Here is a 17,761-nt window from a genome sequence, read left to right on the forward strand (position 1 = left end):
CCAAGATGTTATTGGGTATCTCAGGTGACATAATGAAAAGCATGATGGCACCTTATCTTGGTAAGAGGCATACATTATATACCGATAACTGGTACACAAGCCCATTACTCAGTGATTTCTTGCGAGTGAACAAGACAGATGTGTGTGGCACAGTGCGTTCTAATCGTAAACATATGCCCAGGCTCAACGCAGGTGCTCATGGTGATGAGGTGCAGGTGTTTACTGCCAATGACATCATGGCACTACGGTGGCATGACAAACGAGATGTTACATTGTTGACAACCATTCACCGTAATGAAATGCAAGACAGTGGCAAAGTTGATCGGGTGACTAATGAACATATTCGAAAACCAGTGACAGTGATTGATTATACACAAAACATGCGCTTGGTTGACAAATGTGACATGCAGATTGGCTTTGTTGATTGTGTTCGTAAAAGTTACAAGTGGTACATGAAACTTTTCTTCCATCTCATGGACATTTCAATGCTCAATGCATATAATATATACCAAATGAAGACTGGCAACAGACCACTGTTTGGTGAATTTTGCTTGTCTGTTGTCAGACAACTCATAATGAAGTACCAGGTAACAACACCTGCTATACAACAAGGTCCTCGAACTCCTCAGGATATACCCAAGTGTTTGAGGAGGGAAGGTGATCATTTCATAATATAGCTTCCTTCAACTCAGAAGAAATTTGCTCAGAAGAGATGCATCGTCTGTGCACAAACAAAACAACGGCAACAAAGACGCAAAGACACTCGGTTTATGTGTGAGGAATGTAAGGTACCTCTGTGCATGGTGCCTTGTTTCAAGGAGTTCCACAAGCTCCAGCAGTTCTAAAACTATGTCCAGTGATTGTATATATGTAAATATATGAAGAACATTAGTATTATACAAGATTTGTGCATGTTTATTGTAATAAACAACAGTGGTAAACAATATTATGATAATAACTTTAGTGCGGTTATTGTGTTCAATACAATGAGTTTATATGTATACATTATATACAGCATTGGTCTCTCAGGCCCCAAATGTTAGTAGGAAAAGAAAAAAACTACAAAAACGTTAAATAATGCGTGTATGTGGAAATCGTCGATGTTGCCGCCACCACGTCATTTGGGGTCAACTTCTCGGCACTGTATCTTGGTAAGTACTGATCAGAAAAATTTTTTCTTGTCTTATTACCTTCACAAAAATATACTCTAATTCTGTAAGAAATTTTTTTTTTTTTTTTTTTTTTCAAAATTTCTTGGACACTGGAGCACCACTTCAGATTTTGGCCTTGGACCCTGAAGGGGTTAATATAGACATTTTCATTTATCTATGATATTTTCTTCAAAATTATATAAGAAATACATTATATAGCACATAAATGTGCCATGTTTATATGTCGGGGTGAGGGAAAACATTACGTTTTCTCTGGTCCACCAAAGAAAACGTGCATGAATCTACGTTTGGCCTAGTCACTCCCCCACTCCGCTTTTGTTTATAATTCTCGGCATGAATTATTCATTACTTCTCCTTCGTTTATGATGGCATCTAAAGGTAGTTGTTAGAAACAATTAAATTCAGTGAACAAGGTACGTATGTCAATGGTAATAATACAGCTCTGGGCCACATTAAATATCATATAGCTATGTAGCCCTGGTTACCTACTGGCTACCTACACTGACTTCCTACAAATACATACTACTCGCCTCTCATCCTACTTTAAGACTACACATATTTTAAGGTAAATAATAAGTGTACTGTATGTGTATTTTATTTCTCTGGGCTGCTTTAAATATTGTATGTTAAGTATGAGACAGGGAGCCAGGGATACCTATACCTCACTTCCTACAAATAAGTACTACTAACCTCTCGTCCTACATCAAGACTACAAATATTTTAAGGTAAATAATGAATGTGTATGTATTTTACTTTTTACTGTGTTTTTTAATATCTAATTCTATTACTAACTTAAGTTAGTGTAAACTTGTCTGGCATTTATATGCATTTATAAATGGAAAAAATGGCGTTCTGCTTTCCAGCAATGTCTGCTTTCCAGTGATAGCCTGGAACCTAACCTGTCATTATAAGTGGGCCCTACTATATGTGTAGAGAACCTAGAATAACCCAAAAAAAAGTCAAAGTGACTTATTTCCACTGGGGTTATTAAAGACTATCGTGTAGTCGATGGGTTTTAATGCATAATAAACCAGTTAGCTATTTTGTATAACAAACCAGAAACACAAACAGATCTTGCAAGAACCCCTGCAAAATCTGTTCTTGCAAGAGTTGCACTGAAGCGAAGGTTCAGTGCAACGCTTGTATAAACCCTGCTGAATTTAAACAGAACTACAAAAGGAATACTAGCGAAATAGCTATGAGTTTGGTAAACTGGAACAATGAGATGGGCCAAAAATAGGCCATAAATTGGGTGAAATCGCCAATGCATAAATATCACCGTGTATTCTAACCTAACCACTCTGTAATCCAGCAAAATCATTAATCCGGCACCCTACAGGTCCCAATGATGCCGGATTAGTGATGGCTGACCTGTACCATTTTTTGCCAAAATTAATGAACAAGATATTGTATTATGATTAGTTTACCTTTCTTAACTAAATTTATATTCATTCATTCACTCTTCCTCCCTCACACTTCCTCACATCTTAATTATTAAGCTATTATGACAACTACCGAACTCATATAAGAATGATAAGGATGGGCAGATTACATACAGGCAGGCCCCGCTTTACAGTGCTTTCCTTTACAGCTGTTTTCAATTATACCCATTCTTCATTTGTTCAGCGAGTTGTTAATAAATATATTCATAACTCACTATAAGGACGAAAATATGTTAAGGTAAGTAACGTGTGGTGAATGCTGTAACAAGGAGAAGGCTGGAGGCAGTGGAGATGCCATGTCTGAGTGCAATGTGTGGTGTAAATACAATGCAGAGAATCCGCAGGTTTGAGGTTAGGAGGAGGTATGGGATTACCAAAACTATCATCCAGAGGGCTGAGGAGGGGTTATTGAGATGGTCTGGACATATAGAGAGGATAGAACAAAATAGAATGACTTCGAGAGTGTGTAAATCTGTAGTGGAGGGAAGGCGGGGTAGAGGTCAGCCTAGGAAAGGTTCGAGGGAGGGGGTAAAGGTTTTGTGTGCAAGGGGCTTGGACTTCCAGCAAGCGTGCATGAGCATGTTAGATAGGAGCAAGTGGAGACAAATGGTTTTTAGGACTTGACGTGCTGTTGGAATGTAAGCAAGGTAACATTTATGAAAGGATTCAAGGAAACGGCAGGCCAGACTTGATTCCTGGAGGTGGGAAATACAGTGCCAGCACTCTGAAGGAGGGGTGTTAATGTAGTAGTTTTATAACTGTAGTGCAAGCATGCCTCTGGCAAGACAGGGATGGAGTAAATGATGATGGAAGTTTTTCTTTTTCACGCCACCACCCTGACTTTGTGGGAAACGGCTGGTGTTAATAATAATAATAATAAAAAAAAGTAATGCGTGTACTGTATATGCATTTTTTGGCCTAGTTCTATTGGTCACTTAATATAATGATAAGTGTAAACATGTTATTAGGCTTTTATATGCAGTTGACAGTAAAAAAAAAAATGCTATTTCACTTTACATAAGTAGCCCAGAACCTAACCTGCTGTATTAGCGTGGCCTGCCTGTATATTATGGACTCCCGAGTTTCGTGATTAATCCGTTCCAGAGAGTCTGCCAACTGGCGAAATTCACGACTGGCGAATCTATTTTCCCCATAAGAAATAATGGAAACCCAATTAATCCGTTTCAGACAGCCAAAAGTATTAACAAAAAATAATTTTTTTAAAGATTAAATATAGATTTACATACAGAAAAAAATGACAAATAAATATAAACCACTAATAAAATGAATACATGAACATTTAACATCACACTTAACCTTTATTGATTCTTGTTAGTGTAGGAGGTAGGTAGGAAGCAAGAGGAAAGCGAATTTATTATGCTTCAATTTGACGCGAGGGTCTTGGCAAGAGGCGTGGAGTTAAAAGATAAAGAATCACACACAAAGTGGGAGTTGTCACAGCTGCTCTTTGCTGATGACACTGTGCTCTTGGGAGATTCTGAAGAGAAGTTGCAGAGATTGGTGGATGAATTTGGTAGGGTGTGCAAAAGAAGAAAATTAAAGGTGAATACAGGAAAGAGTAAGGTTATGAGGATAACAAAAAGATTAGGTGATGAAAGATTGAATATCAGATTGGAGGGAGAGAGTATGGAGGAGGTGAACGTATTCAGATATTTGGGAGTGGACGTGTCAGCGGATGGGTCTATGAAAGATGAGGTGAATCATAGAATTGATGAGGGAAAAAGAGTGAGTGGTGCACTTAGGAGTCTGTGGAGACAAAGAACTTTGTCCTTGGAGGCAAAGAGGGGAATGTATGAGAGTATAGTTTTACCAACGCTCTTATATGGGTGTGAAGCGTGGGTGATGAATGTTGCAGCGAGGAGAAGGCTGGAGGCAGTGGAGATGTCATGTCTGAGGGCAATGTGTGGTGTGAATATAATGCAGAGAATTCGTAGTTTGGAAGTTAGGAGGAGGTGCGGGATTACCAAAACTGTTGTCCAGAGGGCTGAGGAAGGGTTGTTGAGGTGGTTCGGACATGTAGAGAGAATGGAGCGAAACAGAATGACTTCAAGAGTGTATCAGTCTGTAGTGGAAGGAAGGCGGGGTAGGGGTCGGCCTAGGAAGGGTTGGAGGGAGGGGGTAAAGGAGGTTTTGTGTGCGAGGGGCTTGGACTTCCAGCAGGCATGCGTGAGCGTGTTTGATAGGAGTGAATGGAGACAAATGGTTTTTAATACTTGACGTGCTGTTGGAGTGTGAGCAAAGTAACATTTATGAAGGGATTCAGGGAAACCGGCAGGCCGGACTTGAGTCCTGGAGATGGGAAGTACAGTGCCTGCACTCTGAAGGAGGGGTGTTAATGTTGCAGTTTAAAAACTGTAGTGTAAAGCACCCTTCTGGCAAGACAGTGATGGAGTGAATGATGGTGAAAGTTTTTCTTTTTCGGGCCACCCTGCCTTGGTGGGAATCGGCCGGTGTGATAATAAAAAATAAATCATCTCTACGGCTTATTTATCTATCACAATTCATCTAATATGACATTATAAACAATATTAATAACATAGAAACATGATATATACTCTAGAATGAATAAAATGTCATAATGTATGAGAGGAGTAAATGGTGTAAATGTTGTTGTTGGGTTTAATTTGTTTACTTTTGAAGTTTGGTAAAAATCGAACATTTCTGCTACTTTGAGCTCAATTTCAAGGCACCTTTCATTGTAAAACCAGTCAAAATCATCTCAATTTCAGTAATATGTCTTCCATTCTATAAAATGAGACCAAGAAAACTAGAATACAACAATAAATACTATACGAAAATACACTGCAAAGTCGCTGATTTATTAAAAAAAAATGGAAAAAGTTTTTTTTTTCTCATTATGCACCGTGTGCTGCAGGATTTTTTTTAGACTGTGCACACTGACCACATAGACCCATTCTTTCATATGAAGGCCTACCAGCTTTCTCCCACTAGATTTGAGGTCGCTAGAATTTATGCGTACTAGTACGTCAAAAACCCCTACGCGTAAGACGTACTAGTACAACCAAAACCCTCAAAGGGTTAAGGGCCGCCACTGAGACAAGCCGTGTTGGTGGCGGTGGAGGCTTTGGCCACCACCACCATCACACTTAAACAATGTATGTAATTTATAAATAAGAAATATTTACATTTTAATTTATAAGTAAGTTTATTCAGGTATACACAAATACAGTTACATACATAGATTATCATACATAGCAGCATATGTGTAAAGTACCCAGGATAACCCAAAAAATTCAAGAGTGACGTATTTCCATTTGTGTCCTTTTATATTTACACATATTTACTTTTATACTTACACTTTTATTTTTACACTTACCTTGGAGGAGAAGTTAGTTTAATTAGTTAGTTTTATGAAGGAGATGTTGGCAGAGGTTTAGGGTGGTGGAAGATAGCAGGACGGTGTATGTTCAGCAGTCCTATACACATCCAACAACATTGGAGAGTTACTCTCATGTTGTTTTTCTATCGATTACTTGCTTAACTTACTTGCTACACTGTTAATTCTACACTTTATCGCTGGTTGGAGCTATAGCCTTTATCGATACCTGCTGCTTTAGTATCATACATATTGTAGAATCACTGAATCACTGCAGAAGGCACATTCTCCCCTCTCTCTTCCTCCCTACTTTAGTACTTTGCTATGAGTTTTTTCTTGAATTCTATCATGTTTCTCACCTTCTTTACCAAAGGGCTGGCACTAGGAACTTTCTTTGGGCCCATGGTGGCTTATTTAGCAGTTGCAAACACAAAAAACAATGAATTGTTATGAAATGTGTTGTATGAACCCGTGGGGTGATGGTCACATGCTGGTAAACAATGGCACACCGAGTGTGAATAGTGCAGGAGACTCGTTTTGTGTGCACGCTGATGGGCAGACACGTACCAGAAGGTTGTCTAATCACGAGTCCAATCACAAACCATGAAGCTAAATTTTGCCGAAAAAACTTGCAGAAAGTTGAATTTCACGAAAGTTGCGGCTGCCGAACGGCGGGGGTCCACTGTATTTATATTTTAAAAAGGCTTTCAAAAGAGCTCCTTGAAATGGGAAACTGAAAAACTGAGAAGGCATAAGAAACTATTATCATGGATGAGGGGAGGGATTTGCCATCTGAAAGGAAAACACAAAACAATGAAAATTGGTAAAATATTCTCATGGAGTAATGCAATGATGCATTACTCACTCACATATGATTTCATAAACTTTTTTTTAAGGTGCTGGGGGTGGCATACCATTCATCTTCAAGAAAAGAATAGATGGCAGTGTCCTTTAAATACTGCTTCAATTAGATATTAAAAATGATTCCTTACATTTACTGCAAAACTTACCATGTCATGAAAATCTTCTGTAGTAAATTTTGGAAATCCCATTTCAAAAAGTTCTTCTTTGCTTCCTTCAAGGTATTTCTTGAATCTGAAATAAATATTTAAACCCTAAAATATACAAGGTAATATACAAGATGTGCAAAATACTGAAATTCTGATGTACCATTTCAAATTTCAAAGACTAGTTCATACAGTAGACCCATAACTTGCATCTGATGCATTTCTGGAAAAGTGCATATAAAAAAATGCGTTTTGCAACATGTCACCAATTCCATTCACAGCCTGAAGGACAATATGTTATAACTGATCTTGCACTCATTTAACAAAAATGGGATAACATAACTACTGAAAACTTTTATCTAAAATGAATCTATTAAGTACAGTATTTACAAAAATTATCACTGAAAAGTTGCAATGGGGATGTGATACTAGAATTGAAATATAGTATCAAAGCAACAAAATACTGAAAGTGTGTGAATTCATTCTTTGTCAAGAGAACAATGTGAAGTCAATTAGAATTATTTATACAGAGGTCAGACTGGAACTTTTATACTGAAAGACTACCCTTTTGGCATAGTTTAATGCAATATCTTTAATCACATGCAAATCTGCATAGAGATTCATGACTTCATAGTCCATTAATAAGGACATCGCAAAAGACATCTGGTTAGTAAATCACAAGACAGATTTACATAAGTTTCCTCAAATCAGATTATCCGGCACACAACTAAGTACAGCAGGGCCCCACTTATTCAGCAGGTTAGGTTCCAGGCTACGGCTGGAAAGCAGACTTTGCCAGAAAGCAGAACTCCATTTTTTTCCATATATAAATGCATATAAATGCCAGAAAACAAGTTTACACTAACATATATTAAGTTAGCAATAGAACTCGGCATTAAAAACTAAAATACACACACAGTACACTCATTATTTACCTCAAAATATTTGTAGTCTTAATGTAGGGCAAAAGGTGAGTAGTATTTACTCTAAGAAGTCAGGTGTGGTAGCCCTCCTGGCCACCCCACCCACACATACTATACTACGATGCTTAAAGCTCCCTAGAGCAATAAAATGCATATACAGTACATGCATTACTTACCTTAAAATATTTTTAGTCTTAATGTAGGGTGGGGGGTGACTTTTATTTATATGAAGTCAGGCTGGGAAGTATGGGTAGCCAGGAAGGGCAGCCCTCCCCTCCCCTCCCCACCCCACCCACACATAATGTAATCAAACAAGACAAACGCATCTGGTTTTCGTCACTTTACATAGTGTACAAGTTGTCTGTCTCCACGTTGATACAATAGAATAAATAAAGAAACACTCCCATTCTCATGTAATACCATTTTTAGAAGAAATGACACCCTGAGTGAAGGCATACGAAAGGAATAATTTTCTAGTTACCCCCAGTAATATTATAGTGTACACATTTTCTCTGATGTTAGACTACAAGTTGCCTGGCTACCACAAGTCCTACAAGTTGCCTGGCTACCACATCTCATATTTATGTTAATTTATTCTACTGTGGGGTGTATTTAGATGGATTAAGCAAAATGTATATATTAACATTTTATACAATATTTAATATTTTTTTTATTAGAGATTATTGTTTTTTTTTTTAACAAGTCGGCTGTCTCCCACCGAGGCAGGGTGACCCAAAAAAGAAAGAAAATCCCCAAAAAGAAAATGCTTTCATCATCATTCAACACTTTCACCACACTCACACATAATCACTGTTTTTGCAGAGGTGCTCAGAATACAACAGTTTAGAAGCATATAAGTATAAAGATACACAACATATCCCTCCAAACTGCCAATATCCCAAACTCCTCCTTTAAAGTGTAGGCATTGTACTTCCCATTTCCAGGACTCAAGTCCGACTATATGAAAATAACCGGTTTCCCTGAATCCCTTCACTAAACATTACCCTGCTCACACTCCAACAGATTGTCAGGTCCCAAGTACCATTCATCTCCATTCACTCCTATCTAACACGCTCATGCATGCTTGCTGGAAGTCCAAGCCCCTTGCCCACAAAACCTCCTTTACCCCCTCTCTCCAACCCTTTCGAGGATGACCCCTACCTCGCCTTCCTTCCCCTATGGATTTATATGCTTTCCATGTCATTCTACTTTGATCCATTCTCTAAATGACCAAACCACCTCAACAACCCCTCTTCTGCCCTCTGACTAATACTTTTATTAACTCCACACCTTTTCCTAATTTCCACACTCCGAATTTTCTGCATAATATTTACACCACACATTGCCCTTAGAGAGGACATCTCCACTGCCTCCAACCGTCTCCTCGCTGCTGCATTTACCACCCAAGCTTCACACCCATATAAGAGTGTTGGTACTACTATACTTTCATACATTCCCTTCTTTGCCTCCATAGATAACGTTTTTTGACTCCACATATACCTCAATGCACCACTCACCTTTTTTCCCTCATCAATTCTATGATTAACCTCATCCTTCATAAATCCATCCGCCGACACATCAACTCCCAAGTATCTGAAAACATTCACTTCTTCCATACTCCTCCTCCCCAATTTGATATCCAATTTTTCTTTATCTAAATAATTTGATACCCTCATCACCTTACTCTTTTCTATGTTCACTTTCAACTTTCTACCTTTACACACATTCCCAAACTCATCCACTAACCTTTGCAATTTTTCTTTAGAATCTCCCATAAGCACAGTATCATCAGCAAAAAGTAACTGTGTTAATTCCCATTTTAAATTTGATTCCCCATAATTTAGTCCCACCCCTCTCCCGAACACCCTAGCATTTACTTCTTTTACAACCCCATCTATAAATATATTAAACAACCATGGTGACATTACACATCCCTGTCTAAGACCTACTTTTACCGGGAAGTAGTCTCCCTCTCACACCCTAACCTGAGCCTCACTATCCTCATAAAAACTCTTTACAGCATTTAGTAACTTACCTATTCCATATACTTGCAACATCTGCCACATTGCTCCCCTATCCACTCTATCATATGCCTTTTCTAAATCCAGAAATGCAATAAAAACTTCCCTACCTTTATCTAAATACTGTTCACATATATGCTTCAATGTAAACACTTGATCTACACATCCCCTACCCACTCTGAAACCTCCTTGCTCATCCACAATCCTACATTCTGTCTTACCTCTAATTCTTTCAATTATAACCCTACCGTACACTTTTCCTGGTATACTCAATAAACTTATTCCTCTATAATTTTTACAATCTCTTTTGTCCCCTTTCCCTTTATATAAAAGGACTATACATGCTCTCCGCCAATCCGTACGTACCTTTCCCTCTTTCATACATTTATTAAACAAAAGTACCAACCACTCCAACACTATATCCCCCCCCTGCTTTTAACATTTCTGTCATGATCCCATCAGTTCCAGCTGCTTTACCCCCTTTCATTCTACGTAATGCCTCGTGTACCTCCCCCACACTTACATTCTGCTCTTCTTCACTCCTAAAAGATGGTATACCTCCCTGACCAGTGCATGAAATTACCGCCTCCCTTTCTTCCTCAACATTTAAAAGTTCCTCAAAATATTCTCGCCATCTACCTAATACCTCCCTCTCCCCATCTACTAACTCCCCTACTCTGTTTTTAACTGACAAATCCATACTTTCCCTAGGCTTTCTTAACTTGTTTAACTCACTCCAAATTTTTTTCTTATTTTCATTAAAATTTCTTGACAGTGCCTCTCCCACTCTATCATCTGCTCTCCTTTTGCACTCTCTCACCACTCTCTTCACCTTTCTTTTACTCTCCATATACTCTGCTTTTCTTATAACACTTCTGCTTTGTAAAAACCTCTCATAAGCTAACTTTTTCTCTTTTATCACACCCTTTACTTCATCATTCCACCAATCACTCCTCTTTCCACCTGCCCCCACCCTCCTATAACCACAAACTTCTGCCCCACATTCTAATACTGCATTTTTAAAACTATTCCAACCCTCTTCAACTCCCCCACTACTCATGTTTGCACTAGCCCACCGTTCTGCCAACAGTCGCTTATATCTCCCCTGAACTTCCTCCTCCCTTAGTTTATACACTTTCACCTCCCTCTTACTTGTTGTTGCCACCTTCCTCTTTTCCCATCTACCTCTTACTCTAACTGTAGCTACAACTAAATAATGATCCGATATATCAGTTGCCCCTCTATAAACATGTACATCCTGGAGCCTATCCATCAACCTTTTATCCACCAATACATAATCTAACAAACTACTTTCATTACATGCTACATCATACCTTGTATATTTATTTATCCTCTTTTTCATAAAATACGTATTACTTATTACCAAATCTCTTTCTACACATAGCTCAATTAAAGGCTCCCCATTTACATTTACCCCTGGCACTCCAAATTTACCTACTACTCCCTCCATAACATTTTTACCCACTTTAGCATTGAAATCCCCAACCACCATTACTCTCACACTTGATTCAAAGCTCCCCACGCATTCACTCAACACTTCCCAAAATCTCTCTCTCTCCTCTACACTTCTTTCTTCTCCAGGTGCATACACGCTTACTATAACCCACTTTTCACATCCAATCTTTATTTTACTCCACATAATCCTTGAATTAATACATTTATAGTCCCTCTTTTCCTGCCATAGCTTATCCTTCATCATTATTGCTACTCCTTCTTTAGCTCTAACTCGATTTGAAACCCCTGACCTAATCCCATTTATTCCTCTCCATTGAAACTCTCCCACCCCCTTCAGCTTCGTTTCACTTAAAGCCAGGACATCCAGCTTCTTCTCATTCATAACATCCACAATCATCTCTTTCTTATCATTTGCACAACATCCATGCACATTCAGACTTCCCACTTTGACAATTTTCTTCTTCTTATTCTTTTTAGTAATCTTTACAGGAAAAGGGGTTACTATCCCATTGTTATTGTCATTATTAATATGGCATCTTCAAGACTAATAAGACACTCTTAGTGATTTTAATATGTACCTGCATGCCAGCACAGTGTGTAAGTTTACTTAAGTACAGGTACACATACGTATAATTATCAGTTATAATAATAATGTAGGTATGTAGTCTGCCTGGGCTACATACCTACACCTACCTACATAGCTACACACTATTTAATGTGGCCCAGAACCATATTATTACCATCAACATACCAGGTTCACTGAGTTTAATTGTTTCTAACAACTACCTTTAGATGCCATCATAAACCAAGGGAGAAGTAATGAATAATTCAAGCCGAGAATTGTAAACAAAAGCATTATGTATTAAGGGGAGTGATGTAATGTTTTCCCTCCACCTGGCTACCACACCTCCATAGTATATAAACAAAATGTTTATATGTAACGTGTTTCTTATATAATTTTGAAGAAAATATAATAGATGGATTAATGAAAATGTCTACACAGTGGACCCCCACATAACGATATTAATCCGTTCATGAGAGCTCATTGTTATGCAAAATTATCGTTATGCAAATGAATTTTCCCCATAAGAAATAATGGAAATCAAATTAATCCGTGCAAGACACCCAAAAGTATGAAAAACAAAATTTTTACCACATGAAATATACATTTTCCTACACACAAAGATAAGGATACATGCACAATAGCAGAGTAGTACATGCACAGTATATATTGTGCATGTACTACTCTACTAAATGAAGAATAAATGACACTTACCTTTATTGAAGATGCAGCAATGACTGATGAGACACTGTGTCCTGGGAGTGCCTTTTCCTCCTGAGTACTGTAGGTCCTGTTTGGCATTTTCTTCCAGAACAGGCCTTATCACACTGTGTATGCCACTACGATTCTTAAATCTCTCAAACCAACCTTTGCTGGCTTTAAATTCACCAATATGAGCACTAGTTCCAGGCATTTTTCCCTGTTCACCTGGGTGTTAGTCAACTGGTGTGGGTTGCATCCTGGGAGACAAGATTAAGGACCCCAATGGAAATAAGTTAGACAGTCTTCGATGACACTGACTTTTTTGGGTTATCCTGGGTGGCTAACCCTCTGGGGTTAATTGTTTCTTGGTATTCTCAATAAGCCACACCAACAACGGTGCTACAGCAGCAGCAGCAGCAGCAGCAGCTGACAGTGCTACAGCAGCAGCAGCAGCTGACAGTGCAGCAGCAGCAGCTGACAGTGCAGCAGCAGCAGCTGACAGTGCAGCAGCAGCAGCTGACAGTGCTGCAGCAGCAGCTGACAGTGCTGCAGCAGCAGCAGCAGACAGTGCTACAGCAGCAGCAGACAATGCTACAGCAGCAGCAGACGGTACTACAACAACAGCAGCAGCAGCAGCAGCAGCTGATGGTGGTGGTACAGCAGCAGCAGTAGCTGATGGTGCTACAGCAGCAGCAGCAGCTGATGGTGCTACAGCAGCAGCAGCAGCAGCTGACAGTGCTACAGCAGCAGCAGCTGACAGTGCTACAGCAGCAGCAGCTGACAGTGCTACAGCAGCAGCAGACGATGCTACAGCAGCAGCAGATGATGCTACAGCAGCAGCAGACGGTACTACAGCAGCAGCAGACGGTACTACAGCAGCAGCAGCAGCTGACGGTGGTACAGCAGCAGCTGACAGTGCTACAGCAGCAGCAGCAGCTGACAGTGCTACAGCAGCAGCAGCAGCAGCTGACAGTGCAGCAGCAGCAGCTGATGGTGGTACAGCAGCAGCAGCAGCAGCTGACAGTGCTACAGCAGCAGCAGCAGCAGCTGACAGTGCTAAAGCAGCAGCAGCAGCAGCTGACAGTGCTAAAGCAGCAGCAGCATCAGCAGTTGACCATGGTACCACAGTATTTCGATAATATTTCTCACCCTTTTTACCACAGGGTTGGCACTAGAAGCTTTCTTGGGGCCCATGGTCACTTATTTTGCAGATAAAATCACCAAAAACACTGTAATAATACGAAATGTTACGATTGTATGCTTGGATGTTACCGCGGAGGCTGGCTTGTAAACAATGCCACCGGCAGAACATGTGAGGCTGGCTCAGGCCGCACATTAGACGCGTCTCGGACGAATAGTGTTGAGCGGGTTTTTTAGCGGTATGCGAGGCAAAATCTTAGCGATAAAATGTATCAGTATGCGGATTTAACGTTATGTGATGCCAACGGTATGTGGGGGTCCACTGTATTAACATAAAATAAGACATTTAATGTCCCCAAGAGTGATTATTATTAGTATTACGTAATGTTTTCCCTTCACCCGGCAACCACACCTCCATAGCACATAAACCAACATGTTTATATGCTATGTAACGTGTTTCTTATAAAATTTTGAAGAAAATATCATAGATGGATTAATGAAAATGTCTATATTGATGTAAAATTAGACATTTAATGTGCCCAAAAGTGATTATTATTACATAACAGAGATATGTGCTCATGGAGAATGTAAACAAACCAGGTGGCCCCGCGCCGTATTTTAAAGATCGCTTGTTGTATAGAAAGTTTTGGTCATAATTTGAGATCACCGTATTAATGGAACGCCGTAAAGCGAAATGCCGAAAAGCGGGCCCTACTGTATAACCATATTTGGAAACCAATTTTTTTTTTCGAAACCACTAATGGGAATTTTTCAAAAATGGTCCCACTCCATTTTCTCACACCAAAAACTGTTGTTTCTGATTTATTTTCGTATGAAAATGAAACTGAAAGCAATTCAAGAGTGACACTTAAATACTGCAGTGCCATTCAATCCTTGCAAATCCAGTTCAGATATCATATTGTAATCTATCAGCATCAGCATCTGTAAGGGATTCTTGGTGTAAGAAGGTTGTGCAAGGTGAACATGCTGATATGGAGCTGTCAATGGGAAAATGAGAGATTTCTTCCACACCCCATGACCCTTATGCTAGAAATACAGTGGCATTTTTTGTCATTTGCAATCAGATGAACAGTACTGTAGTGAAACTGGAAACCTAATAAAAAAGGTAAACAAGATGCAACAGTGTACAAGTCTTAATCAGAGAGGTAAGCTTACAAATAATGCCATAATACAGTGGGGGTTCTTGACCCCTGGGTCACAAAGGACTACAATTTTATTATTATTTTTACTACTACTACTACATCCAGTGCTATTTCATAACTAGTATTAAGCAGTTGTTTCTGCATATTTTCAGGATGATTACTTCATATTTAGAAATTATGGCTAAGGGTTAAGTAAGGCATAGAACCAACCTACACAGTGCACAAAGAAATTAAGTAATGATGCGATGACACAAGATACTCACCTAGTTAGCTCATCTCTATGATGAATACAGTATTCTAGGTAAGCAAATATAAAACCTCTGAGGAAGCAATTGCCATCTGGTCTGGTGCGGCGGACATTTGAGAATTTGGGTAGAAGAGTTCTAACCTGTTGGGAGAGGCAAAGAAACAATCTGAGTAGCTCTATTTCTCTTTTCTAATTATGTTGTCTTTACGTACTGCAGCTTACTAGCCCAAAAGATAGAATTTATGGGCAAGTATTAATAAAAAAAATAGAAGTATAATCGTGAATCGTTTTTCCACTCACCTCAGAATCACTAAATGGTGTGCTTCCAGCACACTTATTGTATGTCACCAGTGTCTACATAAGAAAGAAATGAAAACTAAGCACTGGGTGTAAATTTGGATTAATTTAATATTTCATATTCTTAATTTTAACATTTTTTTTTTTAACGCACCGGCTGTCTCCCACTGAAGCAGGGTAACCCGAAAAAGAAGGAAAGCTATCACAAAGTTTTTCTTCTTTTACGCTTAGTAATTTATACAAGAGAAAGGGTCACTAGCCCCTTGCCCGCAGCATTTTAGTCACCTCTTACAACACACACGGCATACAGAGAAAGGATTCTCCTCCACTTCCCCATGAAGATGAAAGGAAAAAATAAGAACAACTCATAGAAAATAGACATGTACAAACATGGGTGTATACACACATATGTACATGCCTGTATAGCATGACCTAAGTGTAAGTAAATGTAGTAAAATGTACTTGTTATCTTGCATGTTTATGTGACAAAGAAAAGACATCAGCAATCCTAATAATGTAATACATCCCACTGAGCATGGCTAACCAATGGCAATACTTTACCAGGAAAATTTATTCTTTCAACTAAACACTTTCTTCAAGTCAAGCCTCAGCATATATGCAATACAGCTAACCCTCCACTTTTGCTAGTTCCACTTTCGCGAGCTTCGAACATTCACGAATGCCCAGCCACCCAAACATATTCAATCATATTCAACTGTCATCAGTAACTGCATGGCTATCATCACCAGCCTCATTGCATTTGTCATCATCATCACAAGTCATCAGAGTTCGTCTGCCTAATCTAAAGAGTGGCGAGTGCTTTGTTTGTTCATTATTTGTTATTAAACCATAACATGTACGTACGTATATACAATATTTTACGATGTTTTCATGTGTTTTGTGATTGTTTGTGGTTCAATAGGTTAAGGAAGCAGTATTGTTAGACTAAGCAAATGCTATTATTCTATTTCCCTACAATATATTTGTGCATCAAAACATTCACGAATGCTACAGCACCAAACATTCGCGAATTTTCAAGATTTGCATGGTTCTTGATCCCATAACCCTCGCGAATGTGGAGGGCCTCCTGTACTGTAATTAAGATACAGATTTTCAGCAGAGTCCCACATATTCAAAATTTCTTACTTCACAGGCTCAGGAGAATTGGTTTGGCACTTAAAAAATGATGAAACACCAATGGCAGAGGATAAAAGCAATTTGTATTTTACCGTTACACAATCAGTGTCTTAATTACCAAACTGTCAGTGCTTTGCCACATTTCTTGAAACTTGGAAAATGATAGGGCCTTCCAGTTTTGAAGTGGTCTGATATTCCACCTATGGCTTATAACTCAGTCCAGCCATCAGCCCGTGCCTGTTGCCTAGTAACAGTCATGCCCAGGTAGGTCTATGTTGACCCAGTTTGTTATACCTGTGCTGCCTAGACTCATGACCCTGGATTCCATTTTCACACTGATTTTAGACTATCTAAAATTAAATCGTATGAAGATGATGGTGCTAGTAGGAATGATAAATATGAACACAAGAAAAGGTCTATGTGACCAAGTCACAGGTACCAGTGATACCAGTAACCAGTTTGAAGGGTTTTTCTACCCCTCACAGCCTGGTCTGAGGTCAGGCTACCTTGTTGATTGCCTGTTCAACTAGGATGTTGCTACTGGTAGCCCACTGACTTGAATAGTCATCACAGCCTGACTGGCAAAGCACTTGTGGAGGTCATAGTCCAGATTTTTCTTTAAACTTCTATATTTGTTCTAGAAACATTTCTGATACATTCCAAGTACTTTGAGGCATTCCCAGCAGCATAAATGCTTCATTGGCTCTGAAAAGGAGAGAGCCTGTGGCTAGCACAAGGAAAGACAAATTCTGAAAGAAGGGAGCACTAGGCATGAAACACAAAGGACCCAAAGTGGAGAAGTGCAAGGAGCCAAGAGGTAGTCCTCATCCTCCACATAAAATGAATATTCCAAGAAAGTGGATGCAAACAGCAAAACCTGAAAAGCACTGAGGAGGCTGGTATGGTAGAGGCAACAGTCTGTCTTCCAAACTTCCAATTTGGGGTCAAATGAAGGGTGGCCAGGCATGGGTCCCAGGAGAACAGTGGCCTGGGAAGAGCAGGAACCAGTTAACCCTGAAGAGCTAAAGGGTCCTTAATGAATGTAAAAATGTCTAATGCATCATCCAGGAAAAAGGTAGAGAAAGACCATGAGTGATAGTGCAGTGCTAGATGA

General features: G+C 39.3%; 1 protein-coding gene across 4 annotated transcripts in view; it reads right to left on the reverse strand.

Moving 5' to 3' along the window:
- LOC128690826 (ubiquitin thioesterase otubain-like) overlaps positions 1–17,761 on the reverse strand; it is a 78,522-nt gene that overhangs the window by 21,348 nt on the left and 39,413 nt on the right. For 2 of the 4 annotated variants that reach the window (XM_053779560.2, XM_053779561.2), the window contains 3 exons: positions 15,514–15,567; positions 15,230–15,354; positions 6,983–7,067 (listed from right to left, as the gene is read on the reverse strand). In XM_053779560.2, coding sequence (XP_053635535.1) covers positions 6,983–7,067; positions 15,230–15,354; positions 15,514–15,567 — 264 coding nt within the window. The remainder of the gene's footprint in view (positions 1–6,982; positions 7,068–15,229; positions 15,355–15,513; positions 15,568–17,761) is intronic. The other 2 variants (XM_053779562.2, XM_053779563.2) reach the window with 1 other exon arrangement.

Source organism: Cherax quadricarinatus, chromosome 24 (genome assembly GCF_038502225.1).
Source record: "Cherax quadricarinatus isolate ZL_2023a chromosome 24, ASM3850222v1, whole genome shotgun sequence".
Taxonomy (NCBI): domain Eukaryota; kingdom Metazoa; phylum Arthropoda; class Malacostraca; order Decapoda; family Parastacidae; genus Cherax; species Cherax quadricarinatus.